We start from the raw sequence: 26,443 nt of genomic DNA on the forward strand, positions 1-26,443 counted from the left end.
TATATTGTGTTGATTTAATAGAGCTGGATTGGACAATTCAGAAGTGAGGAAGCCTTTCGCGAGCGCAAAATATTTTGTCTGCCACTTTCAACCTACGGGTAAGATCTTAAGCTGGAGACCGAGCCCGATCCGAATTTTAAGCTGTCGGGCCAAAAATGTCAATCATTACGCTAGGGCTGGGCAGAGCTTTTCACTCGCTGACATTTTTTCTGATTATCCACCCGTCATTATTCTTCTTTGTCCCTGATTATACAGTCTTGTTTAACTTAGATTTCATCACAAAAGACTTTAAAAGGCTTTACGTGTCGCGCATCTGCGGTGGAGGTGTTTTCTATGTAACTCCACTCCCACCCCCTCTCGCGCAGTCCTTGTGCCGGCTCCCCGAACCGACCGTGCCCTGTGCCATCGGACCCATAAACCGTGCCCATGGCAGGGGCTGGGGTTGGCCAAAATCACCTCTCCTCCACATGTGTCCTCACAAATAATCACTTCCGAGAGCTAAAGGCCTAAGTGTAAAATGCACTGCCCGCCCCTTTACTGATGTAATGGATTGCAACCAGAAAAAAGTTGCTCAACATAAAAAAATAACCTTTACCTGTTATATAATGATGTACTGTATGTATCTTTGTGTTGACGGTAATATTTATCGACGTCAGTAACATTGAGATTGGACAATAAAGTACTTTTTTTGTCGATTGGGTTAGAACATTTAGGAAAATACACCTTCTAAGGATCACAATAGGACACTTCGGAAGCTTCCAAAAAAGCTTTTAAATTCTTGAGTTGAAAATCACAACAACATTACTTCTTTTTTTATATAATGTCCGTAAGTGCACAAGTTTATAAATTATGCTGCTCTTCCGCCATTGCTCCACATCAATTAGTTTGTTCCTGGCTACTTTACGACGATCTCTTTATCATTTTCAAGCAGGGATCAGCACAAATAGCTTTAATAGCAATCAAAGTACTTGTACTCACATAACTTACAAAATGAAACCGAAAATGTCAACTGTGTTCGCAAATAAAATACACTTTATTTCGGGACTTCATAACAATAGACTGTAAAGTCTATCCTCATGCATGGGTTTAAAATACATTTACAATTGTATTTTCTGAACATGAACATTTCCAATGTTGCAAGCCTTTTACTTACACTGGAATAATTTAACTCATAATATTTAGATAACAGTTCAACTTAAAGGGACAATGTGTATTACTCGACCGGTAAATGTCGCTGTACTGTGTCGTACAACCGAAAACAAGTGCTGAAAATAAATGGAAGAATACAAACTATGGAGACTCAAACTAACCAAACCAGACCCTTTTTATAGACTACAGTATTTTTTTGCCCAGCTTTTCACAAGGCTTTGGTTTTTGGGGGTATCCGTAGCAGCAGAATGGGAAATAATCATGTCAGCTCCATTAAGTGAGCCTTATGTTATGTAAAATACATATTTCTCAACCTACGAGTAAAGAGTTCCTCTTTTATATGAACGCATGTATTTTTTCCCCATTATCTAAATCAATATTGTTTTCAAATTAATTTTAGATTTTTAACCACTGGGAGGTGCTAAATAATACGCAATGTCCCTTTAATATTTTGAGGGTGCTTCAGTACAAAACAAGAGACTTGCATATAATAAATTAAGGCGGGAGTTTAAAAAAAATAATAATAGGAAAATATAAATAACGCAATGGTAATAGTAAAATAACTCCAACTGGTGACACTGCTTTGAACATCTGTACCCCCCCCCCAATAATGACTACAATGCATTCATATACCTCCATTACAATTACACACAGGAGAACAAACAGGAACATTTTCTAGCTCTACCATAGTGCAACAGCATTACTATAGTTAAATAATACATAAACCTCATTGATTCCAGTATTGTATATACCCGTGAAAGCCAAAAAGGGACACTCATTGTCATAAAATTCAGTTAAATATTCACTAATTAGCTTCTTTGTATACTTATATCCAGTTGTTTATTTTTGTGCATCAGCTGAAAAAAATGATGCTAAACATAAGTGAAATTAAATCGTTTTTATGATAAGCAAGAAGAAATGAAAAGGAAAGAAAAGAGGGGAACAAAAAAGAAAAAAAGGAATAGGAGAAAACAATTAGAACATTTTTTTCAGTCTTTGCATTTTTTTGGAACTGAATATAATACAAAAATAATATAGAATTACCACTACTGTGTTGTTCATCACGGTGTATATACCAAACCAAAACATAGTGAGCTACAATTGTACTTGTACTTTACATATTTATAAATAAGCATAGCATGACATATTTATTAAAAAACAAAAACAAAGCTGCATTATTTCTTCTAATATTAAAATTCTTCTAGGTCAACGTCAGAATACAATATGCGATGGTTCCACAGCAACTTTCATGACCAAATAAATATATTTAGGTGCTAAGTTAAGTTAGTACAGTGTATGTAACGACCATGCTGTTATGACTTAATGTCATTGTGTAATTACATGAAATAATTAATGGATAAAATGTGTCCTTTAAGATACCATGCATAGTTTATGAGTACGAAGGATGTCACAATAATAAACCGATGGATGTTTAGATTTGTTATAACAGGTAAGTTACCTCAATTAAACATTAAACTAAAAAATAGGAAAACACTCAAACAAATGTGAAATCATTACATTGTAATATATTTTCATGTTTGACATGTAAAAAAAAACCTTCATGGTAAGAACTCCTAGATCAGTGGTGGGCAAACTATGTCCTGTGGGCCACTAATGGCCTGTCGGGCATTGTTATCCAACCTGGCAAACAAAAACTGTATAAATGTCACAATAATTTATCTAATGGTAAAGCAAAGTACTTTTAATCAAAATGTAGTTCTGATGCCACTAATGTCCCCAGTGTCACTTCCTATCCAATGTTAAAACACCTGGCTATATTTTTCTGTACTTGCTACATATTCAAGCAACAAGAAAAAAAACTTCTGAGCTGGCCTTATAGCATTTTGAGTTTTTCAATATACATTTTCAAATTTAGTGCATAAAAAGGAAAATGTTGTTTTACTCTGCTTTAATTTTAAACATTTTAAAATCTATTTGATGTAATGGTTTATTTATAAAAGAATAGAATATGTACAACATGTACATGTATGCATGTACCATCAATTCTGGACTACAAGCCGCTACTTTTTTGCAACATTTTCAACACTGCAGCTTCAAAAACTGTGCGGCTTATTCTTATGTATGACCTCCTTCAAGAGGAACTAGCCTGTTTTGCTAAGATTATTCATTTAGTACATAACAGGAGCAAAACGGGAAGTTTAACAGAATTTTTTTCAGTATTTAGAATGTACTTATGATATTTCAACTTTTTTACCAACAAATTAGGCCTTCAATTTATACATCCGAATTGAACAGCAATGAAAGTTTTCGATTAAAAATACTACACTTCTTCCACATTATTGCTGCCAATGTCCAGTCGCTGAAGTGTCCTTTAATCCTTGAGGAACGATAACAAGTGAATGCAATTTTCACCGGTAGGGTGGCAACAATCAATGACACCACAAATAGACGACTTCCACGTCTGTGTTATAATCTGGCACTATTCTCCATATGGTTGCCCTGTTTACTGGAGATATAGGGCACACATTGAACGCGACGAAGCTCTCGTTCGCGTTTTCTTTTCGGCGCAGTATAAATATGTGCTAAAATGATCCAAAAACACGTGACGTAAACACTGGAAAAGAAAAATGGCGACCGGTGTACAAGGGCACGGCGCTGTTGGCGTTATGCAGCCAAGGTCCTAACGCGGTTAGCGCCAGGTGTGTGCCGGTCTTAAAATTGATGTAAATGAGTACATTTTTATCTGTGTTTAAGCCTGCATCTTAAAATCCGGTGGAGCTCGTACAAAGACAAAATTGAGTTTCGCTCTTGAATTTGAGCATTCGGCTTGTAATCATTTGCGCTCTGGAGTCCGTAATTCACAATATCACGGTCCCGGGATCTCTTAACCGTCAGGTTCATCAGGGCACCACTTCCTGCGGACTGTCTTGGGCGAGTACAGCCTGGCGGCGGCCATCCCTCTCCATTGCATCACTTGTGGCTTTCATGTTTATGTTGTGGCAATGACTTTACTTGTATGCCACCAACAATCAAAACACTGCATTTTTTAAAATAAAGGTTGTGTTTGTAGACTATGAGTTTATAAGCAATAGTCACCTGTTTTAATACATCTGGGGGAGCTGCAATTTTGTGACTTGCAATTCACTAAACTGGCATGAAAGTTGCATGTGGTTTGAGTAACAATTGAACAATTTCCACCATACATAAGGCCTGAAAAACCTTGTCGTCACTTTCTGTTGACAACAGATAGCAAAAGACCACCATCAGTGATGGAATAAACCGGTCCATTTTACACTTAATTTATTTTCCATGAAAACAACCAGAATTATGTGTTCAAACTAGTGGAACATATTGTTAAGAACATTTTGTTCATAAATAGATACAAGAAAATTTAGATGGTCCACAAGATATATTTTTCACATGTATTCCCGAGGCATCTTGTTCGAGAATTGCGAAAATAAAATCTTGTTCGAGAAGTGCAAAAATAAAATTAATCGATCATGTTTTTCTACCGGTCCTGGCCCTCAGCTAATTTTTTAAAACTGATCCGGCACATGTTTTAAAGGTTTGAACGCCCTTGTTCTAGAGGCTTTTCTGTGTGAATGTTTTTGATCATTTACACAAACAACATAACAATAAACAAAAAAAGCCTGATTCAACAGCACCATACTGTATAATTATTCTTATAAATATTTGAAATGTCTCCTTTTTTCATTGATTGGATTGTAAGCATCTCTGCTTCACGACAATGTGACGATTTCATACTTTTGATGACCGTTGTTTTCTTCCTGTTGTTTGGGCTCGGTGTGGTGCAGCTCGATGAAAAGGAAGTAAATAGCGGCGCCCACTGCGCCGCCGACCATGGGGCCGAAGACGGGGATCCACCACCAGCAACCCCCAGCCCTGAGGAAAAAAATGACAAAATTACCAATTGCTACGCACAAATAATTTATCCATTGTCATTTATTGCCAAATGTGTGTCCATTGGTAAAAAAATACTTGGATCTTGGTTGAGTTTGGAGTAACTGCAACAGAATTACTTTTCTCAATGAGTACTGCAACGTGATCGCAATACAGTTTCAGTGGCACCATCTCAAGCACAGGGTAGAGTTTACTTATATTCTCCCTCCCATTTATACACGCATCAAAGCTGTATTTCACGATTTCCGGTTCACAGATCCCTTAACGACTTGGGTCGTAGGGGCACCATATCCTGTGGTGTGTCTTGGGCAAGTACAGCCTGGTGGTGCCAATCCCTTTCCAGGCTGTTTTTTTGGGGTAGAGGTTGCTCCCCGATATGAAACAGATAATACTGGTTTCCATGTTTACCAGTAGCAGGAGAAGCCTCCTGATCTGACTCAGATACAGGACCTCCGTAATCTGGTTGCTGTTGTTCTCCAGTGCAATGCGTAATCCCACTCTTCAGAGAGGACCAGGACCTCCGCATCAACGGGCATTGACATGTGATAATGCCAATGATAAATCCTAAATCATATGAGAAAAAACTTTTGAGTATCATATTGTACAATACGTGGCTTTCATATTTTTACAAGTATAAAATAAAATACTGAAATAAGGGGTTGAGCTTCTATCTATCTATCTACCCTGGTCATATCCCTCAAAAGGGGTGACCGACAGCAAGTGAAACACATAAACAAAAACAAAGAAAAGAAAAAAGTAAAAAGTAGCAAAAAACACAAAAAATGTGACCGTAGCCAACCCAAAAGCAAAAACACACAAATAAGTTAAGCACCACGGGACCCAGGTTAGTCATGCTTTCGTCCCTCCATCTCAAACGGGACACAAGAAAGTGGCCATTTCACTCGAGTCAGGGTGACACAACACACTTCTGTTCAACAGCAGGGTCCGACAGCTTTCGCTGGCTTACCCCTGCCGCATCCCTTAGAAGACGTCTAAACATCCCACTATCCTTTCACAACACCTCTCCACTCATTACTATCACCAACAAGAGCTCTAGCTTCCACTAGATTTAGACCTCTTTCCTGCAGTGCACTCACAACACCATCCATCTACGTCAATTGCGGCCTTCCTCTTGGTCTCCTTCCATTTACTTCAGCTCTGTAGATCCTCTTCAACATTCGCTCCTCATCCATCCTCTCCATGTGTCCAAACCAACAGAGTACTCTCTCATCCATACGCTCGCTCAGTTCCGCTACTACTCCAGTTGTCTCTCACAATTTCATTTCTCAAACTATCCAACCTTGTCACTCCTATTATACCCCTCAAACACTTCATCTCAAAAACGTTTAATTTCCTTCTCAAATGCATTCAGGCCTCGAGTCTCTGCACTATACAATACAATCGGCACAACCACACTCTCATACAGTCTATCCTCATACTTCAACTTAAATGCACATTTTGGTTGTGTGTCATGACAAACCAGGAGAGAATGGTAGGGGGGGCGTGGCTTATGCACGAAAAACAACTAAGAAATTATAATCAATGGGGCAAACGTAAGCACAGAATTTATGGTAATCTGTCCAGAATTTTGGTTTTATTATCTAAAAAAGTATTTTTGCAATACACCATGTCTGTAAAAAAAGAAGGCATCATGGACTATACTCAGCAATGAAGGAGGGAATCTTCAAGTGGCTTGAAGCCCATAGACAAAAATTGAATGTCTCGGCTACGTGTTTGTTTGCAAGCTCTCGAGATTACACGAGGCAAGAAATATGAATGCTTAATTTTCAACAGGTTGATGTACATGTTTTTTTTTAATTCATCATGTGGCTATTTCTAAACAGTTTTAGGTAGTCAGTTTCAACTGTAACTTTTTTGGTCTCAGTAATCAGGGGCAACGGAATTACTTTTTAAAATGAAGTAACGAGCAAAGGTAACGAATTACTTTTTGTAAGTAACGAATCCAACACTGGCGTTGACGTCTGGGAAGACGGTCCCAGGTAAGCGACCCGTCCTTATCCCAGATTAAGTCAAGTCTGGTCCTAATAAGCAGCTTTGTGTCTGCCACGTAAGTTGTCATTGTGATTCTGGCCGACTCTTTAGGCGAGCGATTAGGCTGCGGCGTTGCAGCACAGCAGGTGAAAGCGGACACGGGTTTATGTTCAAAAAAGACCAAGAAAAAAGTGGACAAGCCATCGGGGGGGTCGAGTGTTCTGATGAGGTAATGCTGTCCCATCTCCCGAGGAAATCTGTTGTGTGGGCAGGCGCCATGATGCTGAATTTTTCACTCATGTACCGCTTCGTTTAGGCCAGCTTTTGGCAACCCAAAATGTTCAAAGAGCCATATTGGAACAAAAAAGTAAAAGGCCTGTATAAGCCTGTATGAATGTTGTATGTATATACTGTATATTAGCTATATTAGCCTATTATCAAAATTACTGAGTTGAACGCCTAGCATCCGGTAGAGAAAGACGAGACGACTCTGTTGTAGGAAACCGCCTTAAGTTTAACATCATTGCAATATTAATGGACTACAGTATGTTTCACTGCTTGCGTCAAATTAAGGAAACACATTAAAGAAATCTAATTTTTGACATTATTTTTATTTTGAGGATTTGAAAAAAAAAATCATCAAATGTTCATTGACAATACTACATCAAAATCACTGGGGACAAACTTTTTTCGGAAACTTTCAATGTCACATTGTACAACATTCATCATTAGAGGCATTCATGTTTTAGTTGAAAAACAAACTTTGTGGTGACCTTTCGTCATATTAAAGTCTTCCATTCATTAAAAATGAGATATTTTCTTTTTAAAAAATGTTTTATGCACTGTGTACTGACTTTTCAAATGCACAGTGATGCTAGTTAGTTCTGTATGATACTTATTAATCATACAAGCTGTCCTTGCCCATGAAACACAAGAGGAAATGGTGCCCCTATCACCCTAGTCGTTAAGGTATCCAACCAACCAACTAACCAACCAAACATTCATATTCATAAAATTCGTCATTTCCAGAGCAAAATGTTTTTCTTCACGTTAGACACTGTCAGTTTGGTTTGAATATATTGTCACAGTATTCTATTTTTATAGAAAATTGCATTTGAGTTTAGTTTTTGTTGCTTTTATTATAAGTATTTGTTTTTTTAATTAATGCCATATCAGTCAAGTACAAGAAAAAAATAATGTCATAAACAACACATTCTTAAACGCACAGTATGAATCACTTGAACACTAGTTTGACTTTATTGTTTATTTTCTGCCTGGCCTTTTAAGGTTTTTTTAGTTCCCGTAGAAGCAGGATGGCCGACACTAATTGAGGCTCATGTTATGTGAAAACAACGCAAATTTCTCTGACGATTAGTGTTTAAAAAAAATCACCTATATGTGATAGTTCATGTATTTTTGCTTATTATTTAAATCAATATTGTTTTTTAATACATTAAGTTTTTTACAACTAAGAGGCACAAAATAATACTCACTGTCTCTTCAACTCTTACATAAAATGACCTCAGGTCAAGAGACAGTTAAACAGATGGGTACTTATTTCTTGACCTTTTTGCAAAAGGTTGTGTTTAGTCCAGTGGTCGGGAACCGATGGTTCGCGAGCCATGTATGGCTGAGTACATATGACTCTGTGCTAAAATGCTAATTGAATGGATTCTTCTATAGTGCTCAGGAGGTAGAGCGCTCGTCTTGGGATCAAGAGATCGCAGTTCGAATCCGGGCTCCTCGGTGTTCCATGTCGAAGTGTCCTTGGGTAAGACACTGAACCCCTAATACCCCCAATAAGCAGGTTAGCGCCTTACATGGCTGCACGGCCGCTATTGGGAAATGTGAAGCACACAGTAAAGCGCTTTGGGAAGTCTTGACTTGAAAAGCGCTATATAAATGCAGATCATTTCATTTCATTTCATTTGTTTTAAATCTGATAAGATAAATGACAGGTTTAATGGTTGAATTGCCAAAGCTACTGTAAAAATGTTTAGTTTTATGTCCAGTATGTAAATGGAACAGTGTTACCTACAGTTTACAGTCAAGGTGTCACACCAACAGACCCTGTTTTGGCTCGCTAAAGAATCATTTAAATGAAGGCTCAATAAATTATGTATGTTTACTGTTGAGACACTTTATGATAAAGACCCACGCAAGAAACCGTAATCACCCACAAATGGTAGCCAAGCACACAGAACAATTTGATTGGGTGAGCGGCAGGGGTGGGCGGAGCTAAGCACACAGCACACTTCTCTCTGCAGTCTGCACCGTAGGTAAATAAGTCAGTATCCTTGTTTGAAGTTTTTTGTGACATTTTTACAAAAGAACCTCGTTTTGAAACCATTATTTAAGGAAAAAAATGAAAATAAAAATGAGCCTTCAGGATCTTAAGTAATTGCTGAGGTAGACAAATTTAAAGTAGTACATTTGTTGCTATGGGACACAAGCTGTGGCACAAATTAAAAAAAATATTTTATCAATCAACCAACAGAGAAATATAATGTGCTGAAAATTTGCTTTAGTCCGGAGTGCAGCTTTGGTGGTTTTACTGAATTTTGTCTTAAAACATATGGTATGGCTCTTTTAGAAAAAGAAGAAGGAAAAAAAAAAATCGAAATATTTTGCTAATATGGCTCTTCGAGTCAAAAAGGTTCACGTCCACTGGTCTGGACAATGGTTTGCCATTAAAAAAATATATTAATTATTTCCCCTTTTAAATGTTATCTATTTTAATTTTAGCTTTCTTTGATTTTGTTCATATAACCATGCCACTGTCTCTGTTAATTATTTGCATAATGTAAGTTTTGTGGTCAATTGAAGGACCTGCTCCTTTCGTTGACCGCAAAAAAAGCTAAAGCCACATTTACAAACATACAAATAATACCTTTTCCTGAAATTGCAATGATTGGAGAATATTTTGATTAGTTTATTCCTCAACAGAGCTGACCTGTACCTTGGACATAGTGTGAGAAGTTCCCTCATCAGGGAGGGGCTCGAATTAGAACCTTAACAAATTCGAAAAAATCCAGACAAGGTGGTTCGGACATGTAGGAGGCAAAACCCTGCCTTTTGACATGAATTCTGACCCCAGATGAATGCGTGAAAGCGAATGGATTTGATAGTAAATTAAAAGTTAAAAGGTTTGGAAATGTTTCCTGGATGAGGGTCACCCAAGCCATTCTTTTTTTTCCACTAATGTTTTGCTTCATTTAGGTTGGAAGTTAATTGGACATATCCAGAAAAACAAGAGGATGATCAAAAACTTAATTTTCACATTGGGTGGCATGTAAAGATCCAATCAATATGATCCCATGTCTAGAAGGAGAGAAAATAAACCTTTTTTTGCATTTGCATTTCAATCTAAATCCAGTGCATTATACTTTTTTATCACTTCTTAGGTAAATTGATAATTTTCAGATTTATTTTGTGTGATCACGTGAAGTCAAAGTGCTTGCAGCGCTTAAAAGCAAACTGACTGCTGGGTCAGGACACTGAGGGTGAGTTCAGAGTCAAAATCAATGAATATTTCATACTACTGGTTGGCAAATGCTCCTTGTTCTCCTGAATGGAACAGTAAGGTTTCAAAATGCAGAAAATACATGAGTGCTTTTTAAAATATTAATAACAAAGAAAGCCTGAGAGAAAGAGATGTGGCTGTAAATTCTTCTATTCATGAGGGGCTTGCGCAATTATGCATTGTAGGAGTGTCATTGAGCAGTGAGTCAGGGCCACAACGACACTAAGCCGAACCTAACTAAATATCCTTTGCTTTTCAATTGAATAAATTCCAAAAAACCTAAAAACATTGAAAAAAAAGTAATCCCTTACTTTTATGTGTTTCAGTTGAAAACATGAATGTTTTTGTTTGTAATTTGGTGGAAATTAAACACTGCAATATTTGTGACTTTCACTTGGTGTTAAGTTCAGGGTGGCAATAACTTATAGACTTCCAAACTTGCTCACGACACAAATCCAATTACCTGAAGACATCCCATCCCCAGCCAGCTACGGCTGTGAAGAGCCGTGGGCTGAAGTCTCGCGCTGGGTTGATAGGATAGCCGCAGTTTAAGCCCATGGACACGGCGATTGCCAGGATGATCAGGCCGATGCACAGCGGCTCCATGCCTTTGGGGGCGCCGATGTTCCTCGAGTCCGTTATGGCCAGGATGCAGAGAATCAATGCAGCACTTCCTGCCACCTGGATCATCCCATCATAAGAATAAACCACAGCCAACATAACAAAACTGAAGCTTTAAAGAGGTTTTATCTAATTTCTTTCACCAGTGTGCTTTGCATTTTCCTTAAAGGTAATCCCAAAATAGTACATGTTTTTCGCATGAAATCTATATATATTTAAATGGTATATTACGTATATTCAGAGATAATGCATTTTGAAAACAACCTATCTTTGTCAGAACCCGAACAGACGGTGGACCCAAACGCCTAACGTTTTCACACCAAGCCTTATTTTACGGAAACAGGGCAGTCATGCGCGGGAACACAAACGCCAGCAATTTGGCGAGCGCTGGCCAGAAGAAGTGGGGCAGAAGAGTCAGGCGCGGGAAAACAGGAAGCCAGGGGCAGACGAGATTGATACCAGATACAGGATACACGAGCAGAATGCCGGACAGGACGGGACCGATACCGGACAGGACGGGACAGACTTGATTGATACCGGACAGGATGGAACCGATACCGGATAAAGGATGCATGAGCAAGATACTGGACAGGACGGGACAGACAGGATTGAAACCGGATAATGGATACACGGGCAGGATACCGGACAGGACGGGACAGACGGGATCGATACCGGATACTGGATACACGGGCAGGATACCGGACAGGACGGGACCCGACGGGATCGATACCTGATGCAGGATACCGGACAGGACGAGACCGGATACAGGATGCATGAGCAAGATACCGGACCGGACAGACGAAATTGATACCGGTTACTGGATACACGAGCAGGATACCAGACAGGACGGGACAGACGGGAACGATACCGGATACAGGATGCACGAGCAAGATACCGGACAGGACGGGACAGACGGGATCGATACCGGATACTGGATACACGGGCAGGATACCGGACAGGACGGGACCCGACGGGATCGATACCTGATGCAGGATACCGGACAGGACGAGACCGGATACAGGATGCATGAGCAAGATACCGGACCGGACAGACGAAATTGATACCGGGTACTGGATACACGAGCAGGATACCAGACAGGACGGGACAGACGGGAACGATACCGGATACAGGATGCACGAGCAAGATACCGGACAGGACGGGACAGACGGGATCAATACCGGATACCGGACAGAGTCAAAATGCTAGCCTTGCAAGTGCAGACATGGCTGCAAGGCCGCTATTGGGAAATGTGGAGCACATTGTAAAGCGCTTTGGGAAGTCATTGACTTGAAAAGCGCTATATAAATGCAGATCATTTCATTTCATTTAGCACTGAGTTTAAATAAGAGGGGAGCCCATCAGGCAACGAGCAGCAGCTGGCGCCAAACGAGCGGGCACAGGTGAGGGCAATGGGCAATCGACATTCTTGTCTGACGTCATCAGGAAACTAAAAACTGTATCGGAATACATTTCTAAAGTAAACCTCCCGATCCCGTTTTTTAGACATTACATTTGATAATGTTAAAAAACTGATAATGCAACGGGCCTAGCTTAGAAGTTTTTATTTTTTCCCATGTATGAAATTTGATGAATAGCTTGCGAAATAATTTAAAAACATGATTTAAAAAATAGCAGATAGATGAAAATGTAGCCAGCTACACATTAATACGTCCTGAAATATGAAATCATCATGTTTTTAACATTTTCGTTTGGCGGGCCGCCAAAATAAAAAGCCTGATGGGCCGCGCGTGGCACACGGGCTGTAGTTTTCCTACCTCTGGTCTCTAATGTTGCAACCCATAAATACCACACATATCCAGGACACGTGATGTCTATTTTCAGCATTGTGCAGAATTCTTCACGCACATCAATGTTAACATTAATGCCCATGTGTATGTACGCTCCCAAGCATCTTTGCATGCTCTAGTAGACTCTACATACAGTACACTCAGTGTTACATAATAGTGTTTGCACCCGTCATCATCAATAATTTCAAATGCACATTCAGAGGGGACAGGCCAAAGTTTGGTGGAACTCTTCTAACATAAAGCTTCACTCAACACAAACCAAAAAAGTGTATGTTTAAGCCTTTACCTGGTCAAGGAATCCATTGAATGTGGAAAGGTGTTTTGCAGGATAGGATGCAAATATGCCGGCGGTTGCATTCTCCCCCACAACTATAAATTCTCCGCCGCTGTACTCCATTAAAGCATCTAAGAGATGCACACATTGAGTAAATGAATGAACTGCTTGCAACAGCAAAATGCTAACACAAGCAAGGAAACGCTTTTATATCCATTTGATTTTTCGACAATGAAACAGTGGTACTGTGTAGGTCTATTATATATAACACGTCCAGAAATATATCTATAGCCTCAAAATTTTTTCTAAACACAACAAATTCAACAGAGACTATGATATGCCTTAAATAAGTTCTTAGTTTAGTCGACACTCCAAAAAAAGGAGAAAAGACATTAATGAATTTTTAACATACAAGGAGAACAGAAAAAGACTACAAAAAATACGCACGATGCAAAAATTCCAAATCTGTTTCAAAATTCCCCCCCTGAGCCTTTTTTAAAATCAAAGTTCCTAGGTTACAAAATGCAGATCCACCCTAAAGGATGTGGAAACCGAAGACTGACAGCATTATCAGCCGATAGAGACAATGATGTAAACAGTGCATGAAAGCCAAAATAAAGAGGAGGTATCTCATGCAAAAAAGATATCAGCCTCCATTAACTTTAGATAATGGTGATTTTACACTAATCTAATGATGTTAATTATGTTTTTGAAGGCTATGATTTTTTTTTCTGGCAAGAACTGTTTTCAAACATGAAGATTTCTAAAGTAAAGGTCTGTACTAACTTCACTCACCATAATTCAACAAATAGACACAGCAGGCCCCGGCAAAGGCCCCCAAAAACTGTGCGGCCACAAAGACGGGAAACTTCTTCCAGGATGTCTTGCCCAGCATCACCATTGCCAAGGTGACAGCAGGGTTCACATGTGCTCCTGTACACACACAACCAAAAAGCACACATTAGTTGATCTGAATAAATAGACAAGCTTTGTGTTTTAACAAATGCACTGATTGCACTTGAACTCCACCATCATCAGTGTTATATATGAACGTGTTTATAGAATGCAATTAATTTTCTTGGTAACACGTACTCTAACATGTTATTGATGAACTGTAACTCTACTGTGGTTACTACATGGTACGTACAGCATTATTTCAGCTACTTATTTCATGCAGATCATGAATGATCAAATCAGACAAAATGGATATGGCGTTTCTCAGCTAAGTGTTCGTTTGCCAGCTCTGGTCCAAATGTGAGCACACAACCAAAGAATTAAGGGTAAAAGGGGGCTGAATTGTGATTTTTTTTTTTTTTTTTTTTTTTTTTGGTAAAAATATCGTTGAAATACACCAAGCTCATAGTGAGAAAGGGCGCTGAGGAAACAAGCAACCTGGAAGCAGCAAGAACGTTTGGTGTATATAAAACAATGTAAAGCGATTAAAAAAAGGATACATGAAAGTGCACATAGAGTCAAACGTAAGGACAGGCCATATAAACATGTTCACAGTTTTAGGATCCCTTAACGGCCAGGGTCGCGGGGCACCATTTCCTGTGGTGTGTCTTTGGTAAGTATAGCCTGGAGGTGCCCATCCTTCTCCAAGACAGTTTTTTTGGTGGGGGTTTGCTCCACTACATAAGAAAAATTAGTACTGGTTTTCATGGGTACCAGCAGCAGGAACGCTTCCTGATCTGACTCAGATGCAGCACCTTAATCATCTGGTCCCTGTTTTTTTTTGTCATAGATAGATAGATAGATAGATAGATAGATAGATAGATAGATACTTTATTCATCCCCGAAGGGAAATTCACTTTTCCAGCAGCATCCCTAAGCTGAGAACAATCGAAAATAACTGAGAACAATCGAAAATAACACGGGAGCTGCTGGAGTGGCTGCCATTCGTGACGTCATGATTGCCAATTTGGAACACCTGCGGCAGCTTGATTGGCACCAACAGCCCGGTCAGCTGATTGGTGGACACTCCCCTTTTAAACCCCCGGCTTCCTTTCAGTCATTGTCAGATCGTTGCGAACTGTTGTATTCCACTCAGTGAGCATTCCCGTCCGACTCCGTTTCTGCTAAACCTGTTTCCTGCCTGATCTTCGTTATTGACCTGCCTGCCTCCTGTTACCTGACCCGTTTTGCCTCGTTACCTGCCTCCTGCCTACGACCCCGATTACGAACTCGACCTCGCCTTTGATCTCCAGCCCCGGCCAAACGACTTACTACTCCCGCCTGTCTTCGTCCGACACGGAAGTGTCACTCCCGCCTCGCTCGCTCCTGTTTTTCGTCAGTCCTCGGATCAAGCAAGCAAGCCTTACTCTCCCTTTCTTTTCAAATAAAAACTGAGAAACGTACGCTATTGAGTCCTGTGTCCGTTCTGGTCTGTGACATTTTTCGGTGTAAAGCGTCACTCAGAGATGAGCCGGACCTCGACATTACCGGGCAGTGGCATGTGCCAATACTGATACTGGATCCTAAATGATGTACAGTACGCAACAATAGAGAAAGAGATCTTCGAGTGGTTTTGAAGCTCAAAGACAAAATGCACAGAAGTAACTGTACTAGTAACTGTAACTTATTACTGTTTATTAGTAATGTGTACAACACTGTCCATCATTACGAGAAAAAAAGCAGAGTGGACAACATTCCATCCAAATGTTGTGGGCTTGTGCTGACAGTGTGGGCTCATTTATTTAACACTCTGGGTTCTCCATTTTGACCTTTCTGTGGTGACACCACTGGGGGGTATCAAGCATGCCGCCATTGTTCGTCTCCCCGTCCCGTTCACAAACACCGGGCGTGCCAAAGCAGCCTGGAGCGTAGGACCCAATTGCATGTGACATAATCTGGCTAAAGCGGCTTAAGACACACGTAGAGCACGGGTCATTAGAGTGACCAGGATGTGTCACACTTGCGCTCCACCGTCGTCCAAAATAGAGGACAACAAAGAAGAGAGGATTGTGTTTTCTCCGGCTTGAGGGCCTCCCCGCTAGGCTAGCCTGGAAAGGCAGGCTCGTCACACCTGACCCCCCAAACCCCTACCTTCCTCTCTAGAGACCCATGCCCCAGTAAAGCTCATTAGTCCAATACCTATGATCATCTTCAGACATGTCGTCCCACAGAAGCTTCCCACTGTGTTGTGGAACTCGAGGGCCAATGGCCCAGTCATGCAGCAGAATCTCTCCATATATTAACATCCTTCTTCTCTCAAGGCTTACCATCACTACTCTCATTAGCCATGGAGAAAGCAACGAGAGGGCATGAGCATCGTTCACTCAAATCTTCTAAAAGTGTTGGGTGTGGACCACTTAAGCAAGTACGTCATACATTCCCAATTAGAATGCTTTTTTGCCCAACACATGGATTTTGTCTGCCTTAGTTGAAATAAGGGCAGCACGGCGGCGCAGTGGTTAGCACATTTTCCTCTTGCCTTGACTTCCCCGATCCCTTAATAAAGCATTGTGTGACACGTTACACGTTTGGGTCTACCGTCTGTTCTGGTTCTGACAACAACAACATCTAGTGGTCTAATATTGCAGAGTTCGTTAACAGAAACGTCATGGCATAGCATGGCATCTTTTAGTAAAAGAGTAAAAAAAGTAAGGTTTCATATCAAGCTGTAGCATGATCTTATTCGTCTTTTTCTGTTTTTTGTGTTTTTCGCGCTGAAATGTTTCTAGAATAATTGGCAAATTGAAGCTGTTTAAATCCAGGCACAAAACACACTTCTATTCTATAGCTTATGAATGACCTATATTTCATGTTGACAGTATCTGTGTATTATTTGTTATTGCATCATCCTTTGCAGCCTGGTCATCCTGGAAGAGGGATGACCTCATATACGGTCCCTTCTCAAGGTTTCTTCATTTTCCTCATGTTAAGGTTTTTTAGTGTTTCCTTGCCCTCACGGTGGTTTGAGATCAAGGGATGGTGTAATAATAGTCTGTAGTTTGAAATAATCTGTGGTCGTGCAGCCCTTTGAGACTCCTTGTGATTTAGGGCTATACAAATAAACAGGACTTGACTTGTAGCCACAATTGAGGTGAAATTAAGATGTTGTTTGTCAAGAGATGATAAAGGTACTATAAGGGTCAATATTTTTCTCATCATAAGTTAGTAAAATAGTTAGAAATTAATTTTCATTGCAAATACTGATTATTAGTAACCAAAGCGGTTTATAATGTATTTTTGTAAATGTCAAATGAGGTCTTAAAGGTATATCCAAATTTTAAAACATGAAAAATATGTGACGATGGTACATATTTTTTTGCATAACGTCTATATATTCCATTGTATATTCCATTTATTTTCCCAGATAATGCAATTTGGAGACAGCCTGTCTCATCTTTGACCTCCTGAGCTGTAATGTCATTGAAGGAACACTGGCACCCTAACAAGGGAGTCACCATATTTGTTTACCTGTTCATTAGTTAAAGAGGTTATAAGTGTTTTAAGACAAGTTTTGGTAGATGTTGTGGAGAATGCCTTGGTTGCGTTGCAGGAAGAGGCAATTATGGTGGAACAAATGATGAACAACAACGAAAAGCTGCTACAGCGACAGACAAGAACTCAGCTGGGAATAAACCAATGGACATGGCAGGCTAGCCATCTGCTAACGAGGGCTAACCGGAATGATCAATAATAGGTCGCCGCAGCTGCGGTGGAAAATCGCGAGGCCAGCCGACCAAAAACACACAGTGAGGAGCCAGGCTAACCAGCAAACAAAGAAAAATGGTTCCGTGACAAACGCAAACCCGGGTTGGAATAAACAAGTGGAGACGGCATGCTCGCTGGCTGCAAACAAAACAAGAAGCTTTTGGCATCCCTGATGCTAATGTGGAGCTAGCCGTAAAATATTACGCCGACACGCATGGCAAAAAACACAAACGAAAAGTCACAATCCCATATGTGAAGGAAGGCGAAGGCAAAGAAGGAATGCATGGCAGTAGGTAAACTTACCTCTCGCGACTTTTGGAGTTCGAAAGACGCAACTCCCAAAAAATAGTCACAAGGCCCGCAGCGACAGGGTAAGCAAAGTTCCAATTCCTAGAGTAGAAATGAGCTGTATACAATTGCAGTTCACTACAAACGCAGTCTGTTTTGTAGCTGCCTTATATGTAGTGTTAACGGGATTCGCTATGTTGAAAGTAATGTGTTCCTTCAATGACATCGCAGCGCCAGAGGAAACAAGATAGATGGCTCAACTTTAAGACTAAATTCTTGAATACTTTGCAAGCTAACTGCATAATGGTTGTGAGAAACCCTACACGTTCTGTGCCTAATTGGAAAAAAAGTGGTCATACAGGTGTGTGTATGCACATCAAACAAGCACGCTGGTCTCAAGAGAATAATTGACTCCACTCAAATCTCAGAAATAAAGATTACTGGAGTTATAACTCTTATAAATTAGAATACAACATTTGGGATTGATGCAGGGGTCTCCAAGGTGGTGCTGTCATGGTGAGGACAGTTGAGGTGCCAAAGTAAACCTGTTTTAAAAAATAGCTCACCAATGCTGGGTCATTGTGATTTCCTAGTCAAATTACTTATTTTTTGGTCTACTGAGTCGAGTTAACCCCACTTTATATAATTAACCTGGTAATATCACAGAAACAACTTGTTAATAGATTGAATAAAAAAAGAAAAAAAAATCATTTCGTTTCATCATATTCATTTTAGGCAGATATATTATTTGTGTACTCGTGTAAATACAACCTGAATCATAGCAGAATTAACAAAAGCATATTAAACTGGTATCTTTTGTGCTAATTAGTAACAGAAAAATAGCTTTTTGCTTCAAAAAGGTTGAAGACCCCTGGTCTTGAGGTACAGGTCCCTTCAACACCAATCCAGCAAGTGAATGCAATTTTCATGTCCAGGTGCTTTTACCCGAAACTCCGCCTGCAACGTAGGCGGCCATCATAAGTCCCAAAGTGAAGCCAAGGTGGATGGTCAGGGGCTCCCCCAACACCCCCTTGCTCAGAACAGCCTGGGCCACTGAACCGCATCCAAAGAACTGCAAGAAAAACACAGACCAGAAGCTGCTCATTGTTTTGTTTTTTTTTCTCCTCCAACTATTCCAATTATAGGCAGCATTAACACTAGCCCCTTGTCTAACAGCAGCCTCCAACTGCCAGCAACAATTTGTCGGAACAAAATAAAGAATCCCCCCACTTAGTTTGGACAAAACAAAGAGAGAGCACTCATCCACGGTTCAAAAGGCTGCACTAATGGGTCACGGTCAATGAACTTAGGTGCTGACAGGTGGAGGTGATCAAAAAGTGGGAAAGATATAACAATTACGTCTGAAACATGCCAACACCGGGATGCTGAAGATCTTGCATCAAAGTGTCTTCATAAAGACGTGTATGTGACGGACAGCAACGTCCCCAGAGGGAAAGCGAGACACCTAATTAGCTGTCTTAAAGCGGCGCTTTAAGCTGAATGACAAGTGCACGCAGGCGGACGAGACAGCTACTCACTATCAGGAGAAATATCCCCAGAAACTCCGCCAGGAACTCCTTCAAGACTTCTCGCCTCAGGGCGAATCTCGCCTTCCACTTCCTCCGGCACTCGCTCTCCATTTCCACTGGTTCCGTTATGTGCTCCTTCAGCACAATAAACACATAAAGAGAAGGAGAGCAACCGGGCGACGATGCACGATGCAAGTTACCGCCTCCCACTCCATGCCCAGACCGGCATCTGCAGTTCCCTCCGCCGCCACTAGCGGACCTTCTTATCACGTCGAACGTCACCTCAGATGCTGTTTTGCTTGTAAGATTATTTAAGATTAAAGGGACAGTGTGTAATATTTAGCACCTCCCAGCAGTAAAAAAACTACATTCGTTAGAAAAAAACAATGTTGATTCAAATGATAAGCAATAATACATGTTCTATCACAGGGGTGTCGAACTCATTTTAACTTGGGGGCCACACGAAAGAACAAACATTCTCTTGGGGGCCGAACTAGTAGATTAGAGAGAAAGAAAAAAAAGGGAAATAAATAAGATAAAGAGCGGGAGAGAAAGGTAGAGAGGGTGAGGCAAAGAAGAAAGGGAGAAACAAAGAAAGAGAGAGAGAGAGAAAGAGAGAGAGAGCGTGAGAAACAAAAAAGATTAAAAATAAACAAAAGGAGAAATAGTGAGAGAGGGTGAAATAAAGAGAGAGAAAGAACAAAACCCAAAGAGAAATAAAGAGAGAAAAGAGAAAGAGAGAAAATTGAAGGAGAGAAAGAGAGAAGGAGAAAGCAAAAGAGAGAGAGCAAAAAAGAGAAAAGAGAGAGAAAAGAAAAAAAGGAAGAGAGAGCAAAAGAAGGTAAAAAAACACATAGAGAAAGAGACAAAGAGGAACAAAGAAAGAGTAAAAAGACAGAGAGAGAGAGGGGGGGAATACAAGTAAAGCATTTGTGGGAGAAACCTGCCTTTGGCAACATCAAGTGGATTTATTTCAACCTGCAGCTCGTTTTTCTCTCGCGCTTTTCTGAGCGTTGTTTGACTCACCTGATCTATAATATAAACGAAGAGTACTCACACTTTTCAGCATGCTACTTACAAAACAAACAATTCAAAATGATCTACCTACCTAAGAAAATGGAGATTCAAGAGCAGTCTAGCATGAAAAAAAGCGTCCTAATTCGTGGAATCCAATGCCCACAATATTTCTAAATGTACGCCTAAATTAATCAAATAGGTTTAATTAGAATAGAAAACATGTTATACAATGGTTGAATTGTAATGAGTGTCAACTCTATGACCCAATTTAAGTCAGTCTTTTCTTTGACCATGTTTTTTTTTAAGTAAGAAGTAACACTGTTGTGCTGGAGTCCAGATTGATGAATTGAAAAATATGAAATACCCTCCACTAGGCATGTACAGTACTTACAATTGTGTTTAACAATCATAATTGCCCAGGCATTCTACCCGGGTGAGGTTATTGGGGCCGTGGTTTGTTGAAAAAGCGCCAGGGAGCCACTAGGGAGTGCCAAAGAGCCACTTGTACATGTCAGCAGATTTTTTGCGATTTTTTTGGTATCTATTAGAGGTGCCTTGAAACAAAATCTAGCTAAAACGCTTCCAGGTCTGTGTACATTTTCACAAAAATCGGTTCTGTCATGATTGATTTATTTCACCTGTGCCCGCTCGTTTGGCGCCAGCCGTTGCTGGCTTCCTGATTGGTTCACCGTCCTACTCAAGCTCAGTCCTTTCACTCGCCTGTCAGCGAACCTCTCTTTTCACAAGGCAAGCATTTTTTGACTCTGACTCCCGTCGGTTCCGTTTTTTCACCCGTTTGCCACCCCACAGTTCCTGATTTCCCCGTTTGTCTCCGCCTACGACCCGTTTTTTTGACCCCGACCACGTTTTGATCTCCCGTCCCGGCTAACGACCCGTTTTTGACCCTGACCACGTTGCGATTTCCCGTCCCGGCTAACGACCTGTTTTTTCCGTCTACCACGCTACGATCTCCCACACCGGAAGATCCATTTCCGTATTTGGAACACGTTCCGATTCTGTGAGTGGCTTCTTCCCGCGTCCAGCGAGCACTGGATTATATCTCAATAAACTTGTGATTAACGGATGCATCTGGGTCCTATTTCCGTTCTGGCCGTGACAGGTTAATCCGTTTAGAGTGTATAAGGCACATACAAATACACACACAATCACGCAAATCGGGATTCACAAGAAAGTTTAGATGATCAAAATTCAAACATACAGTGCATATTCACGGCGCTTCACTTTTTCCACATTTTGTTACGTTACAGCCTCATTCCAAATTGTATTAATTTAATCTCTTATCTCAAAATTCTACACAAAATACTTCATTATGACAATGTGAAAAAGTTTTTTTTCCTTTTTTTGAATTTATTAAAAGAAATTACATTTACATAAGTATTCACAGCCTTTGCCATGAAGCTCAAAATTGAGCTCAGGTGCATCCTTTTTCCACTGATTATCCTTGAGATCTTTCTATAGCTTAATTGGAGTCCACCTGCAGTAAATTCAGTTGATTGGACATAATTTGGAAAGGCACACACCTGTCTATATAAGGTCCCACAATTGAGTGTGCGTGTCAGAGCACAAACACCAAGCATGAAGTCAAAAGAACTGTCTGTAGACCTGCGAGACAGGATTGTCTTGAGGCACAAATCTGGGGAAGGATACAGAAAAAAATCTGCTGCTTTGAAGGTCCCAATCAGCACAGTGGCCTCCATTATTCGGAAATGGAAGACATTTGGAACCACCAGGACTCTTCCTAAAGCTGGCCGGCCTTCTAAACTGAGCGATCGGGGAAGAATGGCCTTAGTCAGGGAGGTGACCAAGAACCCGATGGTCTCTCTGTCAGAGCTCCAGCGTTCCTCTGTGGAGAGAGGAAAGCCTTCCAGAAGGACAACCATCTCTGCAGCAATCCACCAGGCCTGTATGGTAGAGTGGCCAGACGAAAGCCACTCCTTAGTAAAAGGAACATGGAAGCCCGTCTGGAATTTGCCAAAAAGCACCTGAATGACTCTCAGACTATGAGAAACAAAATTCTCTGGTCTGATGAGACAAAGATTGAACTCTTTGGTGTGAATGCCAGGCGCCATATTTGGAGGAAACCAGGCACCGCTCATCACCAGGCTAATACCATCCCTACAGTGAAGCATGGTGGTGGCAGCATCATGCTGTGGGGATGTTTTTCAGCAGCAGGAACTGGCAGACTAGTCAGGATAGAAGGAAAAATGAATGCAGCAATATATAGAGATATCCTGGATAAAAACCTGCTCCAGAGCGCTCTTGACCTCAGGCTGGGGCCAAGGTTCATTTTTCAGCATGACAACGACCCAAAGCACACAGCCAAGATCTCAAAAGATTGGCTTCAGAACCACTCCGTGAACGTCCTGGAGTGGCCCAGCCAGAGTCCAGACTTGAATCCGATCGAACATCTCTGGAGAGATCTGAAAATGCCTGTGCACAAACGTCTCCCATCCAACCTGATTGAGCTTGAGACTTATTGCAAAGAAGAATGGGCAAAAGTGCCTAAAGATAGGTGTGCTAAGCTTGTGGGATCATATTCAAAAAGACTTGAGGCTGTATTTGCTGCCAAAGGTGGATCAACAAAGTATTAAGCAAAGGCTGTGAATACTTATGTAAATGTGATTTCTTAATTTCTATTTTTAATAAATTTAAAAAAAAGTAAAAAAAAAAATTTTTCACATTGTCATAATGGAGTATTTTGTGTAGAATTTTGAGATAAGAGATTAAATTAATACAATTTGGAATGAGGCTGTAAGATAACAAAATGTGGAAAAAGTGAAGCGCTGTGAATACTTTCCGGATGCACTGTATACTTAAGTAGTAAATTAAGTAAAGGTATTGTTTCTTTATTTAACGGTAAGTCATTTAGTTTAACTGCATGGTCACGCATTTTACATTGCATACAAGTACATGTAAATGTTACATTTAATTTAAACTCTAGATAATGAAATACGTAATAAAAAGAAAAATAATGAACATGCTTTTTTAGGGTTAGTGGCATTGTTTGAGGTGCCCTTAAAGAGTTGAAAATCCAAACAGCACCTAACAATGCCCAACTGAGTTCAATGAGTCTTTATGTTTTGTTTCCCACTGTGCCTATCTGCTTTTCTTTTTCTTTTATCAGGACTGTTTGGGGTGGATCACATTAGGTTTGAGGAATAGGGGGATGGAGGGAGTGTTAGACAGTATGCTCGTCCCCACAGGATTTTTTTTTTAGAAATTTGTATTTGTCAGCGTAGTATGAAAACGGTGAAAATAACAAAGGCTTACCTCAAGAAGAGTCCAAACGCAAACCCAAATCCCAGTAAAGATGGAAAAAAGGATGTTTTTTTCCGAATGCGTCTTAGAAATTCACATACTTGCACACGCTTCATGTACAGTGTTGGGAATAATGCCGTAACAAATAACACCGTTATAAATAACGCTGTTGTTGAACGTCTTTATATTTTCAGCAACGGGGTAATCGGACAAATTACTTTATCGGTCGTTACAACGCAGTTATCGTTGCTGATGGTCCAAAGTGGTGCGTAACTTTGGCTGCAGAACACCAAAGGAAGCGTATCCCCGCACACCTGACAAGGTTCTCCGCAGTGCGGTTTTCCCGCTCTCCTCCGAGTTGTTTACGTCACTTATTTCTGATCATGTCACCATTCCAAATAGAGACTATCATATCGGTGAATAGCGATTATGAATGAAGTATTTACTGTGGCGCCAAAAGAAAAGACAAATGAGGGCTGAGTTCATGTTGAGGTTTTGAGTTTTCCCTGCCCTCATGTAGGTTTTAGATCAGGGGATGATGTAATAATAGTCAGTAGTTTGCAATAGTCTGTGGTCTGTGCAGCCCTTTAAAAGTCCTTGTGATTAAGGGCTATACAAATAAACATGACTTGATTTGACTTGGTGTGCCTTGGGCAAGTACAGGTTGGTGGTGCCCATCACTCTCCAGGCCAACAAATGTTTTTACTTGGTCTCGAACCGGAGACCTTTCGTGTGTTATGCGAATGTGCTAACCACAGCAGGATTATCATGCTGAGAATAGGGATTGACAGAGAGTCATAGTGGCCAAACCACTCAATTTTTCTGCCTCACCCTTCACCAGGTCTTTGTTTTTTGGGTACCCGAAGCAGCAAGATGAGGACCAATTATGTCAGCTCTCTGTAGGTGAGGCTCATGTTATGAAAAATAAATGCAAATTACTCGACGTACAAGTATTTAAAAGGGACACTGTTAATATCTGACTACTAGATGTCACTGTGTTGTGCAGTGCAACCAAAATGTATACAAAGCACATAAAATAATACAAACTACGGAGACACAGAGGGATCAAACCACAACGGTCATCTCAGTTTTTTTACCCATTCTTTGACAAGATTTTGGTTTTTTAGTGGTACGCTGAACAGCAGGATAACAGACAATCTTTCATGTTTTATTTTTATTTTTTGTTTTAAGTATTGTTTTACTTCATGGAAAAATTACATTATAATGATAAAAAGATGACTATAGAGGTTTCCTTTTTTGTTCTGGGTAATCTGTTTTAGAGTCATTTATTCCAAGCACAACATAGCTTCCGGAATTTCTGCGTCATAATAAAGACAGAAGGGTGCTTGCGCGGAGGGGATTTTTCTAAGTAGCAAACTAACAACTTCTATATTGCCTAATGTAGCGGAGAAAAACTGCTGTGTTTTCCATCAAATATATACTCAGGTAAAAGTAAAAGAATAGTGATTTAAAAATACTCAGAGTAGAACAAAATGACCTAAAACTTACTCAAGTAAATGTAACGGGGTAAATGTACTCTGTTACTTCCCACCTCTGCTCGTGACTGGTCGTCTCTGTGTTGTTTGCCTGTTATAAACAATTGTAAATTTTAAATGAGGTTAAAGTTCACTGTATACCAGAATAATAAAGGCTATTACAACATAGAAGCATAATAACCTCTGCAGAATAAAATAATATGGTGTTTGGGAGCTGAGCCGAAAGAGCCGTTTTTCAAAAGAGCCCGAATTCCCACGTGTACAGAAATAAAAATATTTAATTGGTTTTGATTGAATATTTATTTGTTTGTCCCCAAACATTGACAGAGGTTTACTTATGGATTCTCGTCCGAACACAGTGCTGAATTGGTTTCGCATTTATATTTATTTTTTGGACAAACCTTGAGCATTTACATTTTACAATCAAATATATACTTGTAGTTGTACCCATTTTCCTTGTTTTTATTATCATGTCCCACATTATTAAACCAACTTCATGCTTAACTTAAGAAAAACTAATAAATGTCTGATTATTCGACAAATTGTTTCAACAGTCAGTGACTAGGGGATCATTTAAAATAGTCGTTAGTTGCAAACAGTCCTAGTTGAGTGTGACTTTTCATAAAAAGGTGAAGGTCTCGGTGTTCATCCAACAGAGGGAGCTCGACGAATACGTTTGCCAGCGCTGTTGAAGTTTAGTCTCCTCCACGCGTCCGTCACTCCATCCTTCTGCCTCTTTGTGGAGCGCAAAGGCGACGAGCTCGCTTGAGGATGCGTTCGGTTGTTGAGTGGATCCAAGCTCTTCAAGTTAAACGATAAGCGCGCTCACACATGCATGACATCGCACAGGCACATTTATTTTGATTTCAAGAAAAACAAAAACAAAGTCCAGTGTGCTGACTGACAACCAGTGTCCTTTGGGCGTT

General features: G+C 40.2%; 1 protein-coding gene across 2 annotated transcripts; it reads right to left on the reverse strand.

Moving 5' to 3' along the window:
- Positions 1-1,014: 1,014 nt before the first annotated feature.
- aqp9b (aquaporin 9b) lies at positions 1,015-19,946 on the reverse strand. Of its 2 annotated transcripts, XM_088334511.1 has the most exons (7): positions 19,735-19,826; positions 19,556-19,604; positions 19,142-19,268; positions 14,045-14,182; positions 13,262-13,380; positions 11,010-11,227; positions 1,015-5,013 (listed from the first exon to the last, which is right to left on the reverse strand). In XM_088334511.1, the coding sequence occupies exons 3-7, from the start codon at positions 19,173-19,175 to the stop codon at positions 4,851-4,853; spliced, it is 672 nt and encodes a 223-aa protein (XP_088190637.1). In that variant the 5' UTR covers positions 19,176-19,268; positions 19,556-19,604; positions 19,735-19,826; the 3' UTR covers positions 1,015-4,850. The 2 variants fall into 2 exon arrangements, with proteins under 2 accessions (XP_088190637.1, XP_088190636.1); XM_088334510.1 differs by lacking the exon at positions 19,556-19,604 and having other exon boundaries at positions 19,735-19,946.
- Positions 19,947-26,443: the final 6,497 nt, after the last annotated feature.

The sequence above is a fragment of the Urocampus carinirostris genome, chromosome 4, assembly GCF_059441175.1.
Source record: "Urocampus carinirostris isolate Australia breed hairy pipefish chromosome 4, RoL_Ucar_1.0, whole genome shotgun sequence".
Taxonomy (NCBI): domain Eukaryota; kingdom Metazoa; phylum Chordata; class Actinopteri; order Syngnathiformes; family Syngnathidae; genus Urocampus; species Urocampus carinirostris.